Below are 21,304 nucleotides of genomic sequence, written 5' to 3'. Positions count from 1 at the left end.
TGGTGAACACTGCCAAGAGATGCTGTATGACCAGGTGTTGAGAGACTTACCGACCACTCTGGGTGCAGAAGCACATCTGTTAGCTCTAGCACAACAGTATACGGTGGCTGGTAATATGGCTCTTTAAGGGGGTCTGGCAACAACTTCTGACTGGTGGGCTCAATTATCATCTGAGGAAAGAAAGGAATAAAAGAAAAGAGTCGGATCAAAGAAACATGCAACAGCTTATATTACAAGGGCAAATTTGTTAAAAAATACTTTGATCAGTCTAAAGCGACAGGGAAAGGAAGATTTCTTTTCAGAGCTTCCCGCCCAGCTATTGATGACAACCTCAGTGCTACTGGTTTTCTATTGTTGCATTCACAAATCTGCTGCATGAGAGTCCAACCCCAGCTGTCAGGGGTTTAATATACACCTGAACCTCAAAATATACCAAAGGTCAACCAAGCACAGCAGGATCTTACTATCCATCAATGCCAACACAAGTAATCTTAATATGCTATTAACTGTGGAGGTGTAGCAAGAATGTAGCAGTCAGCTTGTTTTGCTCTTTGCCTCCTGTGGCAACCACTCAGGTTTGGATGGCAGGGGTACCAATTTGTGCAGTTTTAGACCAGGCGTACAGCCCAGACTATTGGTCAGTAATGGGCGTCCATATCCAAGGTCAAATGCATTTTCCTTCCAACAAAACTTCAGGGAACCCCAATATCAGCATCACTTGGTTCGCTTCAACCTTATAATCAGCAGCACTGGTTACACTACATTAATGAAGGATTCATTTTAACATTTTTTCACACATCCCCACTCCCTGTCCCAGCCCATAGCTGCCAAAATGCAACAACATCCATTAAATGAAAAAGTTATTACTGGTTTTGGCAACTGCATACCTTAACAGACTTACAGATACAGATCCTAACAAAACAAGTCAACTGACAAAACAGCTCCCAATAAATTAAAGACAACAAGGTGCAGGGCTGGATGAACACAGCAGGCCAAGCAGCAAGACCCAATAGTACTGCATAGGTTGAAAGTGAGAACTGGTTCATGGTCACTTCTTGCCTCAGTGAATGTAATGGATTACTAAATTCATAAATTGGATAGAAGATGAAGAGCTTTGATGAAAGGTTGTAGCGTGAGGTGATAATTAGTAACATGGGGGTTGAGACCAATGTGCCCAACTTCTATGTGGTAGCCTGTACATGTGAAGTCTCAACCCATCAAACGTCTGCAACTGAGCAACAACTTCCCACCACTTTCATGGATATGGACTTGTGGTGTTAGAAACTTGCCAGGTGACTTGTAGAGAAGGATACCTGATCATCGGTAAACTCCATAACGCACCTACAGGTCAATGAATAAATGTACCATGACACTCTGCATAACAGCACAAAAATCTGCTGTGCTTGCTGCGTATTCTGGATATACCCACCTGCCTGTAATCTTTGAAGTAGCGATATGTTCTTCGCAACTGCTTTACGACAGGAGGATCTGCAAAGCATAAACAAACAAACATTCTTTTGAATTTTGAGACCTTTATTCACAAACGTTTAATGCACTTTTTCTCTAAATGGACTGTTAATAATTTTTCAAGTGAGGCTACAGTGATGACCTCATATACTTGCACTTATGTCAGGGCATGGTATAGATCACTTGAAACCAATTGGCCTACTTCTATACATTCTAAGCACCATGTAAGAATACATAATGTAGAACCCTGGATCAGCAATAAGAGCCACATAAAAACTCTGGAATATTCCCATTAAAGAAAGCCCAAAACAAGAATTTGATGGCAGAACAAAATCACAAGTAACATCTTGCATTGTATTGGGTTCAACAGCATTGAGACAATTCTTCAGAAAGTCCAGGCCATGTCTCCCATGGTGGTGAAAACCGAATCCCATAGCTGATCATCTAAAGTGGGGGGGAACTGTCTTAGGGCAACTTAAATCAAGGTGGCTAGCACAAATAATACAAGGACATGCTAAAAAGAGAAATGGAAAAAAAAACTTCTGCATTACAAACAAAGAAATATGACTCAGTAAAAACCAAAAGAATTGTGGATGCTGTAAAATCAAACAAAAACAGAAATTGCTGGAAAGCTCAGCAGGTTTGGCAGCATCCATGCAGAGAAATCCGAGTTAATGCTTCAAGTGACCCTTCGTTTTACTGTTGATGGTAGACTGGTAATATTCAACGTACTCAGAAGGCAGCCAGAGATGGTGCAGCTGCAAAGGTTCCAATGACAACAACAATGTCTGCCAGTTATGACGATGTCAGAGATGATCTCACATCAGACTTTTCAGTCTTTAGAAATGGGAAAGTTAAAAATGAAGTGGGTATAGTGGGGAAGGGGTAAAAGAATAAAAGAAGTAGGAAAGAAAGCATTAAATAACAAAATTTGACAGAGCACAGCCAAAGGGAGTAGGAACAACTTGTCCCAGTTCTGTTGAAAGGTTAATGTTAGGTCTGTTCTTGCTTAATATTTCTAATTTTTGCTGTTTAAACATCCAGCACCCGCAGTACTTTACTTGTGTCATACAAATGCAAGTTTGATCTGAATACAGAGGCATAGTCAACATGATCGCAATTAAAACTGCCATTAGAAACCTACTTGAGCGAGAACAAAATTGGATTCAGATGTGGTGGCAGTAGGATTATCATCAGGACCCAATATCTTGAACAGGACCAAAAGAGCTTTTGGAAAAGACAAGATTCTCTGAAATAGAGTGTGAAGAGTGAATTCTGTGTACAGAATTTCTAAAGTTGTTTTTACTTGGGGCTTTCATGCCAATGACAAGATGCTCATGCAGCTGCTGCCAATCCACCTGTCTGAGAACATCCAGCATTGAGAACAGATCTTTTTGGTGGCGGTCTTAGCAAACCAGTAAATCTACTTTAGGCTTGCTGCTGGCTGCAGAGCTTCACATGTAGGAGGTCAATAGCATTGGACCATCATGGCCAAAGCTAACACAAACAATAGCGACTTCAATACTGAAGAGTACCAGTGTATGAAGTCTGTATTACTTAGGACTGCAAATCATAAATAGCCATTTCAGCTAGGTACTGGAGAGAAACTAATACCATGAAAATAGGAGGTCAGAAATAATTGATGTATTTTGAGTTTAAACAGGAAAAGCAAATTCTGGGAGGAAAAAAAAGTGCCCATGATTTGATTGAGAAATAGTTTTCAAAAAACCTGAAGCAATTCCATGCAGCCAACAATTAAAATTTTGGTATTAAACACTGAATAAAACTTAACTTCAAATTGAGCTTCAAAGAATGCACTCATTTTCTCACCCATATGAATCATCCAATTTTGCCTCTACTTTCATGCATTATTTTAATTTTGTATGTAGAAAATAAACAAAGTATAACCTTCCCAAGTGATCACCACTTTTGTCATGCTTCCAGTTATCCATTGTTTTGGCAAAATAGTTTGATAAAAACCGCAGATAACAAGGTGTAGAGCTGGATGAACACAGCAGGCCAAGCAGCATCAGAGGAGCAGGAAGGCTGACGTTTCGGGTCTAAACCCTTCATCAGAAATGTGTTCATCCAGCTCTACACCTCGTTATCTCAGATTCTCCAGCATCCGCAGTTCCTACTATCTTGATAATAACCGCAGATCAGTGCGTGGGTGACTAAATATACTGTAAACCTGTAAATATAAATGCAAATGTGCTTAAACTCAGAAGATAGTTACTTTATGCCAGATAGATTTGGCACTGTTCTAATCTCATTTTTCATCCTGAGCAGTGATCCAAAGGGAGCAGTCACTTTTCAATGCCTCAGATCCAAGCAGCATATCTTAATTAGGGATGGACAATAAACACTGGTCTAGCCAGTGACACACACATCCCATGAATTAATTTAGAAAAAAAAACTTTGAGATTGTGTTGGTTGACAACGATAAAAGTGGGAATTGAAGATCAATTACAATTCTGCATCCCCACTAAACTTGCACTTTCCAGAATGAGTGACTTAACAACTAACAGCACTATTCAGTGTGAAATATTTAGAGCCCCAAAGTGTAGGAGCTAGTCAATTTACTGCACTCATGTTCTTTAAAATCCCTGCTCCCACTCTTTATCCAAGTCCATCTCCCCATTCTCTTTTGAAAGTTCTAACAATGAAACCCCATTCTGAAGGTAAAGGCTGTTGTCTTCAGAAACTCTGTTTCATGTCCTGAGAGTGGAGGGGCCCATCCTCTAGCCCACCTACCTCATACTGCTACTAAATGGAAAATTCATAATGAAATGAGTGAAAAGGTGCAAAAGGTAAGCGAGAAGCAAAAAAAAAGGGAAAGGAAAGATAAGAATGAGAGAAAGTCAACATACATAAAAGTCAGACAGATGTAAGAAACAAGAATGGAGAAAGATGCAGGAATTTTGGCTATTATTTGTGGGTGGGAGGGGGTTGGAGTTTAAACAAATAGGAAAGTCTCATTATAACTGGACAGGGCATTGGTGGGGATACATGTATAGTGTATAGTTTTGCTCCCTGTATTTAAGAAACAATATATCAACATTGGAGGCAGTTCAAAAAAGTGATTCACCTCATTGAATCATAGGATGAAGGGGTTGACTTATTGAGAACAGTTAAATAGCTTATGCCTTTAATCATGAATGTTTGGAAGAATGAGGGTTTCAATCTCATTGAAGCATACAGTCTTGACAGGTAGATGTTGAGAAGACATTTCCACTAGTGGGGGAGTACCAAACCAAGGGACAGTTACAGTGTATGGGGACAGTCAGTTAAAACAGATGTGTAAGCATTTCTTCTCCAACAGGATAATAAATGTCTGGAATTGTAAATTGTGGCGGCTAGATCAGAGTATTTAAAGAAGAGCTAGATTTTTGAAATATTGAGGAGTTAAGGGCTATGAAAAGCTGTCATGAAAGAGAGGCTAAGGCCTGGACAAATCTGCATGATTTTATAGAATGGCAGGCAGGATGGAGAGGCTGAATGATCTACTCCTGCTCTTATGTTCTTAGACGATATGGACCATTCAGCCCATGGAGTTTGGTCTCCCGTTCAATGAGATCAGAACTGATCTAATAACCCTCAATACTACTTTCCTGCCTTTTTCCCCCATAACCCTCAATTCCCTTCCTAATTCAAAATCTCTCTCAGCTTTGAATATTCCTAATGACCCCAGTCTCCACAGCTCTTGCAGGTAAAGGATTTCACAGAGTCCCTATCCTCAGAGAAAGAATACTTCCTCATCTCTATCTTGAATGAGCAACTCCCTACTCTGTCATTATGTCCTCTGCTCCTAGACTCTCACACTTGGGGAAATAACCTCTCTGCATCTACACTGTCAAGCCCACCAAGAACCTTGTATGTTTCAATAAGGCCACTTCTCATTCTTTGAAAGTCTAATGTGTACAGGTCCAACCTACTCTCTCTTTTTGTAAGAAAACCCGTCCATACCTGGATTGAGCCTAGAAAACCTTCTATAGAAGGCCTCCAATGCCAATATATATTTCCTTACAAGAGGGGACCTGTTAACGATATCCCTTGTACGGTGCCTTGTATAATTTTAGTAAGATTCTTCTATTTTTATATTCCAATGTTATAATGCTCATACATGGTGAAAGGCATGGCGTTAAAAACAAACCAGATATTGGAACAATAAGTAGTTGAGATTTTCTTGTTTAGAACCACGTTTTGCTATGTCAATACCGATGCAGGTATCAAACAAAAAGCAGTCACAGTCACAATGAGCCCACCAGGCTACACAGCCACATATCTCACCTTGCTGTACGATAAATACAGTGTGCATGGCCACAAAATAATCACATGGATTGGGTACTAAGAAAAACAGGAGTATACAAATATATTTTAAAGAAACACTGTCAAGGTAACAAACAAAAACATACTCAGCAGAGTTAAACGCAATTACAGTGGTGCAATAGCTAATCACAGCAACAGTAGTGATACAAGAAGGAATCAGAGATAGAAATTGACTCATGTCTCTACAAAGCCTTCCACAACCTCAGGTCAGCACAAAGCACTTTACAAGCAATGCAACATAGTCAGTGTTTTGGAAGTGTGACCGCTGATTTTGTTTTTTTATACAATTCACTCATGGGGTATGGATGCCACTGGTTGGTCAGCATTTATTGCCTGCCCCCAGGTGTCCTTGAGGTGGTGATGGTGAGCTGCCTTTTTGAACCGCTGCAGTTCACATGCTGTAGGATGACTCTCAATGCCTTGGAGGGAATTCCATGATTTTAACCCAGCAATAGTGATGGAATGGTGATATATTTCCAAGTCACAATGGTGAGCGGCTTGGAGTGGAACTTGCAGGTGGCAGTGTTCCCATGTATCTGCTGCCCTTCTTCTAGATAGAAGTGGTTGTGGGTTCAGAAGGTGCTGTCTAAGAAGTCTTGGAGAATTTCTGCAGTGCATCTTGGAGATAGTACACACCGCTGCTGCTACTGGGCATCCGTGGTCAAGGGAGTGGCTACTTGGGGATGTGGTGCCAAATAAGTGGGCTGCTTTGTCTCGAATGGTGTCCAACTTCTTGAATATGTTGGAGTTGCACCCATCCAGACAAATGAGGAATATTCCATCATTCTCCTGACTTGTGAACAGTAGATGGTGGACAGGGTTTGGGGAGTCAGGAAGTCAGTTACTCATTGTAGTATTCCTAACCTCTGACCTGCTCTTGTAGCAAGTGTTTAGGTGGTGAATCCTGTAGAGTTTCTGGTTGATGATAACCTCATGGGTGCTGACAATGGGGGAAAATTCAGTGATGATAATCCACAATATCAAGGGACAGTGGTCAGATTCTCTTATTGGAGATGGTAATTGCCCGGCATTTGTGCGGCGTTAATGTTACTTGCCGGTTGTCAGTTCCAAGCCTGACTACTGTCCAGATTTTGTTGCATTTGAACATGGACTGCTTCAGTATAGTTGCAAGTGGTGCTGAACATTGTGCAATAAATTAGGCGAACATTCTCACTACTGGCCTTATAATGGATGGAAGGCCATTGAAGAAGAAGCCGAAGATGGTTGATCCGAGGACACTATTCTGAGGAACTCCTGCAGAGATGTTCTGGAGCTAAGTGACTCTAACCAGCAAAGAGGTTGTCGCTTGATATCCAATGATTCCAATTTTGCTAGGATTCCTTAATGCCACACTCGGTCAAATACATCCTTATTGGCAAGGTCTGTCACAAAGTCTGCTTTCGTGAACAAAAATGCTGAGGTATCAAAAAATGGTGATGCCACCAGGTATACCTCCCCACCCTTCTCCAAAACATCAAGGAACCCTAGTATTTTAACACCCCATGAGGGAGCAGACAGGGTTTTGGTTTCATGGCTCATCGGAAACCTGATACACCAGACAGTGCTACCTGGATTTTTGTGCTCAAGTCTCTACAGTGGCACTTGAACCTACAACCTCCCCAAGAAACATTAGACCAGCAAGGTGTCAGGATTTAAGTTTTTACTTCTTAGGCAGTGATCAGGAGAAGAGGGAAACATTTGATAAGTTGGATTGCCAGTACACCTAGGGAACTATAGTGACTTAAAACATCCCAAAGCTTAGGAAGAAGCAATATTAAAAGCACATCAGCCAAGGATCCCACATTTAAATCATACCAACAGCAACTGCACATTACGGTATAGCTCTCAAGTACTTTAAGAAACAAATGCAGCTTTCAGAGATGACGGGAGAGAGGGATGGAGGAGAGATAGAGGAGTAGGGAACATAGAACTGTACAGCACAGGAACGACCCTTCAGCCCATAATGTTGTGCCGAACATGACACTAAATTAAACTCATTCCTTGCATATTCAAGTACTTATCTAAAAGTCTCTTAAAGACCCCTATCATATCTGCCTCTACCACCACCCCTAGCACTACGTGCCACACTCCTACCACTCTGTAAAAGACTTGCCCCTCATCTCCTTTGAGCTTTCCCCCTCTCACCTTAAATGCATGCCCTCTAGTTTTTGATATTTCAACTGTGGGGAAAAAGATTCAGTCAACCCTATCTATGCATCTCATAATTTCATAGACTTCTATCAAGTCTCTCCTTAGCCTCCACCACTCCAGAGAAATCAACGAGTTTTTCTAGCCTGTCCTTATAGTTAATATCCTCTAATTCAGGTAGCATCCTGCTAAACCTTTCCTGCACCCTCTCAAAGCCTCCATATCCTTCCTGAAATATGGCGACCAGAACGGAATGCAATATTCTAAGTGCGACCTAACCAAAGTCTTATAAAGCTGCAACATGACATCCTGACTCTTGTACTCAATTCCCCAACCAATAAAGGCAAGCATGCCATACGCCTTCTTTATCACCCTATCTACTTGCATGGCCACTTTCAGGGAGCTATAGACTTGAACACAAAGATCCCTCTGTATATCACTGCTGTTCAGGGTCCTGCCATTAACTGTACACTTTTCCTTAACATTTGATCTCCCAAAGTGCAGCACCTCACACTTACCCAGATTAAGCTCCATCTGCCATTTCTCTGCCCATATCTGCAAATTACCTATACTCCACTGTCTCCTTTGATAACTTTCTACACTATCCACAACTCCAATATTTATATTGTTTGCAAACTTACTAATCCACCCATCTACATTTTCATCTAAGTCATTTATATATCTCACAAACAGCGAAGGTCCCTGTGGAACACGAGTCATGGACCTCCAACTTGAAAAACACCCTTCCGCCACTACCTCAGTCTTCAATGGGCAAGCCAATTCTGAATCCACACAGCAAAGTCACTGCGGATCCCATGCATCTTAACCTTTTGGATGAGCCGAACATGATGGACCTTGTCAAAAGCCTTACTAAAATCCATGTAGACAACATCCACTGGCCTACCCTCATCTATCACCTTTGAATTTTTCAAGGAGATGACAATCAAGTTCGTAAAACATGACCTGCTCTGCACAAAGCCATGCTGACTGTCCCTAACTGGGCCATGTTTTTCCACATTCGCATAAATCCTATTCTTAAGAACTCTCCCCAATAGCTTCCCAACCACCAATGTGAGACTCACAATTGCCCGAATTATCCCTTTTCCCCTTCTTGAACAGAGGAACATTAGCTACTCGCCAGTCCTCCAGGACCTCAAAAATAGTGGCTAATAAGAATACAAAGATCTTAGTCAAGGCCCTAGTAATCTCCTCTCCTGCCTCTCTCAATAACCTGGGGTAGATACTATCAGGCCCTGGAGACTTAACCACCTTAATGTTCTTCAAGAGACCCAACACCACTTCTTTCTCAATCTCAAAATGTTCCAGCATATTAGCATGCTCCACACAATTCTCACTATCTTCCATATCCTTCTCTTGGGTGAATACTGACGAAAACTAATCATCTAGGATCTCACCCACATCCTCTGCCTCCAAGCACAAGTTCCCTTCTTTATCCTCAAGTGGTCCTCCCTTCTTCTTAGTTATCCTCCTGTTTTTAATGTATAAAATGCCTTGGGATTCTCTTTAACACTACTTGCCAAGATCATTTTATGGCCCCTTCTTGCTCTCCTAATTCCCTGTTCGAGTGCCTTCCCGCTTTCTTTATATTCCTCATGAGCTCTGACTGATTTTAGCTTCCTAAACCTTGACATACTTGTTTTTCCCTTTTGACTAAATTCATAACACCTCTCATTATCCAAGGGTCCCTTACCATGTTGAAAGAGACTGGATTTCAATCAGCATTCTCAGGTGGAGGGACAGACAGGAAGGCAAAGGGATTTTAAAGGCAATTCTCAAGGTCAAAGTGCCTCAGCAAAAGTTCAGTCTCCAATGTGGAGGTGAGGAACTAATAATCAGATGCGACAGTACAGGAAGTTTTTGCCATTGTTGTCAGTCTACGAGTCTGCAGCAAGCAGATAAGGAAAATTATTTTTTTGTTCATTAGATGTGGGCATCACTGGCTAAGTCAGTATTTATTGCCTATTCCTAATGGTCTTTGATCTGCAATCCATGTGGTGTAGGAACACCACAGTGATGTTAGAAAGGTTGTTCCAGGATTTTGACTCCGTGATAATGGAGTAATTACAATCTAGTTCCAAGTCAGTATGGTGAGAAGCTTGGAAGGGAACTTGCACGTGGTGGTGTTCCCAAGCATCCACTGCCCTTGTCCTTCTAGATGGTAGAGATCACAGGTTTGAAAGATGCTGTCGAACTGTTTTGTGCTGCTAAGTTCATTGTGTAGATGGTACACACTGCTGCCACTGTGCATCATTTGCAGAGGGAAGAATGCACAAGGTGATGAATGGGGTGTCAATCAAATGGGTTGCTTTGTGCTGAGTAGTGTTGAGCTTCTTGGGTTATTGGAGCTACAACCATCCAAGCAAGTGGAGAGCATTCCATCACACTCCGGACTTGGGCACTGTAGACATTGGACAGGCAATGGAGAGCTATGAGGCAAGTTACTCACTGCAGAATTCACAGCCTCTGACCCGTCCTGGCACAGACATCAGCATTGACATGGCTGGTCCAGTTTCTGGTCAACAGTAACTTGCTAAATGTTGACAATGGGAGACTAAGCCATAACACTGCAACTGAGTAACAAGGCATTGGGCTAGATTCTCTCCTGTTAGAAATGGTCATTGCTTGGCGCTTGTGTGGCATGAATATTACTTGTTACTTACCAGGCCAAGCCTGGGTGTCATCAAGGTCTTACTGCACATGGGCACAGTCTGCTTCAGCATCCGAGGAGTTATAAATGTTGATGAAAATTGTGCATTTAGCAAACACCCCCACATCTGACTTTAATGATGGAGGGAAAGTCACCGCTGAAGGAACTAAAATGATTGAGTCAAGGTCACTCCGCTGAAGAACTCCTGCAAATAATTCCCCGGTATGGAAATATTCAGCTTGAGCAATCACAACCATCTTCCTTTCAGCAAGGTACCACAGTGGAGAAAATTCCCCTTGAGTTCCATTGATTCCAGGTTTTCCCAGGGCTCCATGATGCCATACTCCAACAAATACTGCCTGAATGTCAAGAACAACTGCTCTCGCCTCACCTCAAGTTCAGGTCTTGCCCACATATTTGGATCAAGGCTATAAAGGAGATCAGAACCCAAATAGGTCTGGTGGAACAGGTTATTGCCAAGCAAAGTCCACGTCAGCACCATCGACAATGCCCTCCATTATTTTGCAAGTAGACGAATTGGCAGTAACTGGTCAGGTTAGATTTGTCTGGATTTTTGTGGACATGCATGGCAATTTTCTACATTGCCAAGTAGATATCAGTATTGTAGAAAATTATTTTCAGCATGTGAATCAATGGAGCTTGGTGAGAAGAGGCTCAAACCGCAGAGTTTAAAGTAACTGGGGTTTATAAGGTACAAAAGCAAGAATTTCACTGGTACCAATGACAAATTAGGGTGATATTCTGGCAGTTAACACGGAGGGTTACAATGGCAAACAGGTCATGGGGTTGGAGCTTGGTTGTGCGTTGAAGAGAACAGCAACGCATTGGTCAATACAGGTTTTTGAACAAGGATCAACCGGCATGCCTTTATACTCAAGTAGCCGACTAACATTAGTGCATGATGATGACAACTCTGAAAATTGCTTGAAACCATTGACTGCCAGGATCCCTGGAAATTTACCTGAACCCAAGTCATCTTTGGCAGATGAGAAACCTGCTACTTAGAAAAATCAGAGATAGTAGGAACTGCAGATGCTGGAGAATCTGAGATAACAAGGTGTAGAGCTGGATGAACACAGCAGGCCAAGCAGCAGAGGAGCAGGAAGGCTGAAGAAGGGTCTAGGCCCGAAACGTCAGCCTTCCTGCTCGGCCTGCTGTGTTCGTCCAGTTCTACAACTTGTTAGCTTAGAAAAATCAAACTGGTTCAGTCATCACGGACAAGGAAATGGCCAGTAAATTTAAGGCATTTGAGAGAGGGTTAAGCCATCTGAGCAAACATGCCTGAGTTTTATACAATTGTCTACGTCAGACAATAGAGAGCAGTATACTGCTAATCTAGGTACAGCTGGTGGTTCTCTGTGCCATTCTCTTCCTCTATGTGTGGCTGGGAGGAGGAGCCAGATTGGCAGTACTGACTGCACAGTGATTACTAAATGCTCCTCCGAGAGAGAGTATTAGCATTTTGGCGGCTGATCTTATTCAAACAAAAAAAAAAGTGTTAATCAATCATTCGGAGTCCTGCTGAATGATCCCTGATTTGTTTTTATTCTAATGTTAATGCTGAGGAACAGCTGAACCAGATGACTGCTTAACGATTCAGGACAGGGTTTCAGGTGTTAACTTATGTTTGGAGAGGAGCAATATGTACAAGAGCACAAGAATGAGAGCGTGAGAAGAGGGGGAAAGGATACACACAAAAAGTGTGATGAAGGACGGTGGGATAGGATATGCAAGGCAGCAGTGTGCTCACTATACTAAGGAGTGGCTAGTGCTAAAAGGAAATGGTTAACACATGGGAAAAAGATGAGGTAGAAGAGGAGTGACAGAAGGGGATGAATGAGACGGTGGGGGATATATGACCATAGAAGAGATTTAAAAAGATGGAGTGTGCACAAGAAAGAGTAAAAGGGAATCAAAAAGAAAGGAGCCAGAGAGACAGGAGAAAGATAGTCATGTGCTACTGTAGGCACCTGATAGAGCTTGATTACTTACACTCTTGTGCCAGGCCCCAAATAAAAACCAAGATTTATCCATGACCTCTGAAGGACAGTGATATTCTCGTGTCAGGTGTGATGCTTATCACTTTTATTGCGTTGCAGTCCAGAGCCGGGCATTCAGATGGATCTGATCAGGAGGGGAAGAGGTTATGGGAATACTGGGACCAAAGGGTGCAAAACAAAAATGACCAGAGACAACGGCATACCATAGTGGACAATGGATTCTGTTTTAATATCTGAAAAAGGGCCACCTTGTTGCGGATGTAGGGCTGTCTGAGGTCTCAGCTGGCGTAAAAATGTTAAGCAACGCAGTTTTGAAAACTCTGCTCAGCATTGATGAGCGCATGTGGCCAAAATGACAATATGCAAACAGAATATGCAATGTATATTAAGTTCCTTTCTCTGGGATTGTTGCAGGACAAGTGAGTGAAATGTGGCAAACTCTGAAACTGACATAGTTGCATAACTGCATTTATGTTGAAGTGTGCGAGACAAGTGTTTGGGGGTGGGGGAAGCCTGTAAAGAAATATTTGAAAACGACATGGGCTCAGGTTCAATTCAAATCAGAGGCAGCGGCATAATGGTAATGTCACTTATCTAGTAACCCAGTGTCTCAGGCGAATGCTTTGAGGACATGGGTTCAAATCCCCCCATAAACAACTGGTGGAATATACAAATCAGCAACTGGAAGTTAGTATCAGTAAATGGTGACCAGAATAATTATACAGCGAACCAGATGGGCAGCATGGTGGCTCAATGGTTAGCACTGCTGCCTCACAGCACCAAGGATCCAAGTTCAGTTTGAGAGAGATAGTAGGAACTGCCGATGTTGGAGAATCTGAGATAACACGGTGTAGAGCTGGATGAACACAGCAGGCCAAGCAGCATCAGAGGAACAGGAAAGCTGACGTTTTGGGTCGAGACCCTCCTTCAGAAATGGGGGAGGGGAAGGGGATTTTATTTCAGAATCCCCTTCCCCTCCCCCATTTCTGGAGAAGGGTTTCTATGCGCTCCAATTTCCTCTCTCAAAGATGTGCCATTTAGGTGGATTTGCCATGCTAAACGGCCTTGTAGAGTCTAGGGATGTGTGTGGGATAACCATGTTAAAACATGCTGGAACAGGGAAAGGGTAAGGGTCTGGGTAGGGTGCTGCTTGGAGGATCGGTGCAGACTTGATGGGCTGAATAGCCTCTTTCTTTAGGGGATTTTATGATTCTTAGCCTCATAACGCTCAATATTTACCACATTGGAAAATCGAGAGACTGCAAATAGCATGTTGCAACGAGACACTTAGAACATTAAAAGGACTGGGAACTTGCATAGACTACACAAAACAATCTACTGAATCATTAACACCTTACATGCCGTACAACATGTGCTGACCTGGTCACTGTTGGGAGGCGAAGCAAAATACCTTTTCATGCTTTAAACATTCACAAAGCAGTCTTAAATCAAATCACTTCACTCTCTGCTAAACCAGTTGCTTCTACATCCCTAATGCCTTCAGTGCAGCCTCAGACTCTTGTCCTAAACAGCATTTGGACTCCTGTGGGAGAATGTTTCAAAATTTGTGTTTCTGCTGTGCAATATGTTACAGAAAAGCAGCTGGGAGGCCTGAGCTCTGGATCCTTGGGGACTGCCATTTTGCCTCAGCCCCCAAAGGTCCTCATTATGCTTCATTACACCATTTGCCACCATGCTCCCTGTAGCCATGCCTAAAGGGCAATGTGGAGCCACGGCAGGCCTCTCCTCTCACCCTGACCTGCTGTCCTTACACTGGGTCAAGCGCTGTTAATGCAGAAGTACAGCTGTTCCCTCAGCGCAGTGCAAACAGCTCCTTTATCCAATGTTTCGTAAATCTTATTAGAATTGTAAAGTGCATTTCTCTGCTCTGGCTTTCTTGTCTTACGTACTTACCATGAGAAAGCCCTTGAACACATACACCAGAAGGCTCATTTAAGCATGTTAGGTATTTTGCATTTACAGTGTGTTCTTGAATTAAAGTGCGAATTATCTTCAAATTGAATTCTAATGTGTCTCAGTTAAAAGTTCAGACTCGTACATATGTAAAACATGAGAAAGTAAAACAGTTAAGAATATTCTTGTTAACACCAGATTCCCAAAGGTCTCAAGTTCATAATCACAGATAATCAGGCACTCAAACTCAATGTGTTTGTCAATGGAGCTTAAATTTACACACTCATACCTGGTTCAACATCAATACTCCTTACCTGAAGGCCCATGACAACAGCCCTTTACTTCCACAGTTCACATTACTGAGACTAGGGAGTTAAGCATTCTGTTGTGCTGAGAAAGGGATTAGACTGGCTTCATTCCGTGTGTAAATACCATAAATCAAACCCAGAGCCCCTGCAGTGAGTTTTTGTCTATTTCATAAAGGAATATAATAGGATGCTTATAGGGAGACCAGGAGGTGTACTGCAGACTCAGTATATTAAATTTGCATAGACAGATTGAGCAGAACTGACCCCGTTAAATTGCACACCCTCTGTGGGGCAGCTTGCCTGTAGAAATATTTTTTGTCATACACAATGCATATACTCATGACGGACTGATTTCACCACCTCCCCACCCCCCAAACCATCCCAATTTTCTCCCTTCCTGTCCTGAAGCCAATAACTCAACCTAACTGCAGTTTCACAGACACCTGGTCCGAAGCCATTATTTCAGATGGGTACGGACTGAGAGTGTCAGCGCACTACTCCACTATGTGACATGGCTCAGGTCAAGCCCAAACCCATTCAATTTCCTTGAAGCGTCACTTCAAAATGCAATCAGTGGCAAGGAATCCTGATTTGATTCACCCCAATCCTGTCATCCCACCAAGCACTGCTGACCTGAGTATTCAGCCCAGCTAGATTCAACATAAAATGAAAAGTGCTTCAATCTACATACTAGCTTTCACAACCTCAGCATGATCCAAAAGCTTTGCAGAAAATGAAGTGTTTGTGTTGCAATCACTGCTTTAAGAAAGCAGTAGCCAATGTGCACACAGCAAGATCCCAGAACTAGCAATATGATAGTGACCAGAAAAACCCTTTTTATAGTGTTATTAGGTTAGGTAAAAATATTGGCAAGAGCAGTAGCGAGAGCTCAAAGTGCCACATAATACATTACATCTAACCAAGAAGGCAGTAACTCTGACAATAGTGTTCCCAGAATAGTGTCAGTTTGGATTATGTGCTCAAGTCTCTGCAGTGAGGATCTGAGCCCAAAACCCTTCGGATGCAGCTGCACGGAGACCCTCAGTACATAAACACCAAGTGTCACTATGTACAGATATTCTACCTGTCGCTGGTGTTGCAAAGGACAGGACTGGCCTCATTGCCACTGAATTCCGTAACACCTGCCCTTCATGGAGAAATCTGCAAAGAAAAACACCTTTGATCACAAGTCCATCGGGAAGTGGTCAGCATATAGCATCCGAGAGCCTGCAGGAAAAGGAGAAGGTGGATCCTACAGCATGTTTCCCTGAACAGACTGTCAGTCATTTGGCAGAATGCCTCATCATCAGAAGTTTCCAACAAGCACCAAGACAGCACTTGGCTGGTGGTGAGAAAGGCACTACCTAGGAGATCCTTCTTGTATGCCTGGTTGGTCTGCCCTTGAAGCAGCTGCTAGGGGGGTTGAGACTGTCATACACCTCCTTCTGGAATGTACCTTTGCAAAGGAAATCTGGAGAAAACTGCAGTGGTTTTCATCAAGGTTTGTCCCAAGCAGCTCCACTACGCAAGACTGTAGAACACAAGTCCGTTCCCCAGGATGCACACCGAGACAAACATCAGTTGCACCGGAGGACCATCAACTCAGTGAAAGGCGCACTTTGGTCTGCCCGAAACTGTTGCTCTTCCAGAACAAGGAGTTGACCATGACCCAGTTTTACAGACTGGCACATTCCAAGGCCCGGTACTATGTGCTAAGGGACACACTAAAACTTGGGGCAGCTGCCACCAAGGTTCAGTAAGGAAAGATCACTGCCTGACATCTTTCTGCCAAAGTTAAATGGGGGTCCATTCAGCTATCAGATGTTAAAAGAAAAAAAGGTATATGACCACCGAGTACAAGTGGCCCTCATTGCCTCAGGATGAATCTAACCTAGTAACACACACAATCTGTAGTTAGAATTTACACAAAAGCAAAAGTGGATGACTGAAGTTCAGCAGCTGTGTTGAATAATACTTGGAGGACTAACATAAAGTGACATGGTTAGTGGGACAGGGACAAGTTATCCTAACCAGAGATTTAACAGCACAAGATTGTACAGGCAAGATTCCAACTTGATGACTGCAAGATGTAGAACATATTAAACAATCCACCTGATGCATTAATTAATTGAGATCTGACGTGGAAATAACTGTGACAAATAAAATTTCCAAATTAATATAGTATGATCAGGTAACAGGAGTCTCCAGCACAAGAGGGGTTAATATTAGTTTTGCAAACTTTCCTTGAGCTACAGGATGGTGAGACGATGAAAAGCAGTAGGGGGCTATTCCAAGGATACAAATGGCAAATCGAGTATATTAAAACCGCATATGTTGTTTCCTATGTTAAAACAGCAAACATGTTGCTAACATACTTAACTGGCTGTAAAACAGTGGAATGTTCCAAATGCATGAAAAACATTAGATCCGTATAAGCCATTTCTTTTTACTGTCATTTTGGCAGAGGTCAGCCTACACCACATTTAAAATACACAGTCACTTCAATAGCTCCTAAATCTATCCTTCTAACACTTGCAGTAGATCCCAGAAACTGAACAGTGAACATTGAAGATTTGCTGGAGCACAGCTGATTAGATGTAAAATTATTCTGGCAACAAACTTAGGTTTGGTAATACAAGTGACACCTAAAGTGGCCATTTAATTTCTGCCTGTTGCCCTGACTGCACCAGTCACTTATACTGTGGGATTGCTGGAGATGGTTATCTGGTCATTTAAAGCATCCATGCAAAGTAGGATTGGACATCTGCACCTTCAATCCATGTAGCAAACTGCTGCAAAATTCAGTAAAGCAACAATGAACAATTCAACTCTTTCAATCTGGCAATATCAGGCTTGTGAAGCAAATGTCTCAAACAGTTAAGCTATCAGGATTGCCCCTTCATTTTCCCAAGTTAACATAATGTATCCTTATAGCTACCTCTATCTAAGTAACCTTTTCTTTAACCCTGGCTCCAACCTGCAGCAACTATGTCACAGCTTGAATGCCTATTCTAAAGAACAATCAGAAAGGCAAGCCTGCTAGGCTCAGACCCTCCAGTCACACATGACAACATCTATAATACAATGAACGAGCACCATGCAGGCAAACACACATCTGAGTTTGATCATTTCATGTTAATCTATTAAAACCAATTCATCTCGTTTTAATCATGGTATTAATCTGCAGCTAATTAATATGCAAATTGAAAGGATTTTATTAACAATGAGGTAGTGATTAATTAGTTGGGTGGTTTTGTTCTGTGCCCAGTCCATCTTTGAGAATTTTTTTGTCTGAAATGTGTAACAGTAAAGAAAAGGAGGCTGTTCAAAGTAGCCAGACTGTATGCACCAATGATTAATACCAGCATTTGTTAAGAAAAACAAAAATAACTCCAGGCAATTTTGTCCTTTTCTGAAGATTAAGGCTGCCAGATTCACTGTTTTTACTGTGGTTCATGTGGAGCAGATTTTTCTTCCCTATTAGTGCAGCCATTTTGCCAATCTGTACTTTATAACAAAAAGGTGTCAAATACAGATGCTGTCTCTGTACCAACAAACGGACACAAGTAGTCTGAGTTTGTTCCTCCAGTTCTTTATTAAAGCAAGCTAACAGTCTGATGGTGGTTTCACACAGCTATCACCACATTGAAGCAACTATACAGCTAACAGCAGCCCACTCTCCTGCCTCCATAATCTTCACTAGTACATCTTGGGTCATTACCCATCTACTTGTTGCTCTGGTTACTTAGCAGCTTGGAGGCTTGCTCAGCAATTCAGGAGGCATTTGGAAACAGGACAAAGTGAAGGAACCAAGTCAGACTAAGCAGACACTGCCTCCCACTGAAATAAACCAATTAGGGTTTGAAGCAACAAAATGATGTTTTTTAATCTTGACCTGCTGCTGAGGTTCCAAATGAACAGATTCAGTGAATTCAATTTCACAACATCTTGCAACGAAACGCGAACATAACCTCTGGGTACCACACATAACTGTTATTTTCCCTATGGAACTTGGGAACAGGAACAGACCTAGTTATTGATGACAACCCTTTTACTTCTAATGTGTCAAATGTCAAATTGTGATATGCCACATCAGTTCCTTTTGGTATTCCCTTTGACAGCCCTTACTGATCATTGCGCACACTAGCAGTAGAGGTTCCTGCAGACATAGGTGTCAGATGGTCTCTTAAGCCTTGCCCTTTCTCAACGATTGAATACACAGGAAAATGAAAATGTGTTGCAATGGAAAATGGCTAAAGAAGAACACTGGAGTCAAACGTGGAGCCACAGCTCACATTGTTTACTTTTGAATAAGTAGCAAGTTGTATAAAGAAAAAAGACATTAAATTAACACCGAGCTCTCATTCACTCTCGCAACTGATACAGGTTGAAATTTTAAAATTAGGCATCGCCAGAATTAAGATTCTGCCAAATGTTGGATATGACATGTTGAGCAATTATCAAGCAGCACGAGGGTGAAAGATTATTGGAAGTAAGTGGGAATGTGGGGTAATCAAAATCAGCAATGATCTTATAAAATTATGGACCTAACTTGAGGGCCTACTCCATCCAGTTCCTAATTAGTAGGTTTGTAACAATAACTTACACTTACACTTCTCATCAGACCTAAATGATAAACGACAAACAAAAGCTCCAGGAACAAAATGCTTCTCAAATTAGTCCAATTAAATGTGTCTGGTTACCTTGTCAACATAATAAACTAGAAATCTTCTTACGGTCTTGGAACATTTTGGAAACTAGTCTTTTACTTACAATTACATTAGCAAAAACACAAGAAGACACAATGATTATCAGTGTATCTAAATGAAATAGATGCAACACCACCAAAAAGGAACATAAATTGGTGCTCCAAAAAGTCACAGATTCAAAAAGGTCAACTCTGTTTCGCTCTTCACCAATGCTGCCAGATCGCAGTTTCTCCAGCATTTTGTTTTTATTTCACATTTCCAGCATCCACAGTATTCTGCTTTCATTTTAACAACATAAACAGTGTAGCAGGAGAGGTGAGGTGGTTCTGGACAAGACAGGCAAGTCAACTGGGAAAATGGGAATTGTAAGTATGACATTGTAAACAAAGTGGCAAAGCTGATAACTAGTCTGGCATGTCACTGAGAACTAGGGCCTAGCTGAGAATTTGGACAACATATCTGAATCTCATTTAATTTTTGAAAAGGTTTGGTTTTTGAACAACCAGATTTTGGACATCCAATCTGTACAAATCATGATGGTCAGGCTCAGTGTATAAAATATTTGGTACCTACTCCCCATCCCAACATATTGGAACACTTAAAATAAAATACATGTTTTGGCCAGTCTCGCAATTTTTCCAAGAATTCAGGTCCTGCCATTAAATGCTGCTAGCAGAATATGTCAACACTGCACTGGCCTCTAATGGTGAAACTCCAGGACTGCAGGAGTTTCATTTTCCCAGAAGTTAAAAACTGGTTTATCATTTCTACAATAACCTCAGCCAGAGTAAATCAAGGTACTGGATTTGCAGCATTTCAGACTGTGATCAGTCAAGAAGCTCATCTTCAACCAATGTTTCCTATTAAGGTGCTACTATTGACTCAAATTATCTCTCATTTATATTTAAACAGCCAATGAAATTACAACTACCAACAGTCATGATTACCAAGGATGGCTATTGAACTACGCTGCCTTAGTACTCATCTTTGACTCTCCCTAAAAATCAGGTTATTCTTGATAACTATTAAATGCACTGACTGAACCACAGTCAAAATTGATGGCCTTTTGGAATAATAAAAATAAGACAAAATAGAAAAGATAAAGACAGCTTGGTATTTGGAAGAAAGGCGACGTGAAGCAATTGACACAATTTTAAAAGGGGATTGACGTGGAACAAATAGTGGCAGAACTAGGACTTTGGTTCGACCACATTTGGAATACTGCGTACAGTTCTGGTCGTCACATTACCAAAAGGACGTGGATGCTTTGGAGAGGGTGCAGAGGAGGTTCGCCAGGATGTTGCCTGGTATGGAGGGCGCTAGCTATGAAGGGAGGTTGAGTAGTTTAGGATTATTTACATTAGAAAGATGGGGGTTGAGGGGTGACCTGATTGAAGTCTACAAAATCATGAGAGGTATAGACAGGGTGGACAGCAAGAAGCTTTTTCCCCCCCAGAGTGGGGGACTCAATTAATAGGGGTCACGATTTCAAGGTGAAAGGGGAAAAGTTTAAGGGAGATATGCGTGGAAAGTTCTTTACGCAGAGGGTGGTGGGTGCCTGGAACATGTTGCCAGCGGAGGTGGTAGAGGCGGGCACGATAGCATCATTTAAGATGTATCTAGACAGAGAGCAGAGGGATACAGATAGTTGGAAAATAGGCGACAGGTTTAGACAGAGGATCTGGATCGGCGCAGGCTTGGAGGGCCGAAGGGCCTGTTCCTGTGTTGTAATTTTCTTTG

At 41.9% G+C, this 21,304-nt stretch overlaps 1 protein-coding gene across 1 annotated transcript in view; it reads right to left on the bottom strand.

The window, feature by feature from the left end:
• The window catches only part of timm50 (translocase of inner mitochondrial membrane 50 homolog (S. cerevisiae)), a 154,560-nt gene that overhangs the window by 43,749 nt on the left and 89,507 nt on the right, over positions 1–21,304 (bottom strand). Inside the window, exons 4-5 of the mRNA XM_048618327.1 lie at positions 1,430–1,488; positions 51–170 (exon numbers count right to left, since the gene is read on the bottom strand). Of these exons, the coding sequence (XP_048474284.1) occupies positions 51–170; positions 1,430–1,488 (179 nt within the window). The remainder of the gene's footprint in view (positions 1–50; positions 171–1,429; positions 1,489–21,304) is intronic.

The sequence above is a fragment of the Rhincodon typus genome, chromosome 39, assembly GCF_021869965.1.
Source record: "Rhincodon typus isolate 14 chromosome 39, sRhiTyp1.1, whole genome shotgun sequence".
In the NCBI taxonomy this organism is placed as follows: Eukaryota; Metazoa; Chordata; class Chondrichthyes; order Orectolobiformes; family Rhincodontidae; genus Rhincodon; species Rhincodon typus.
Note: the sequence above shows the minus strand (reverse complement) of the source record. Positions and strands in the feature narration are given on the sequence as shown.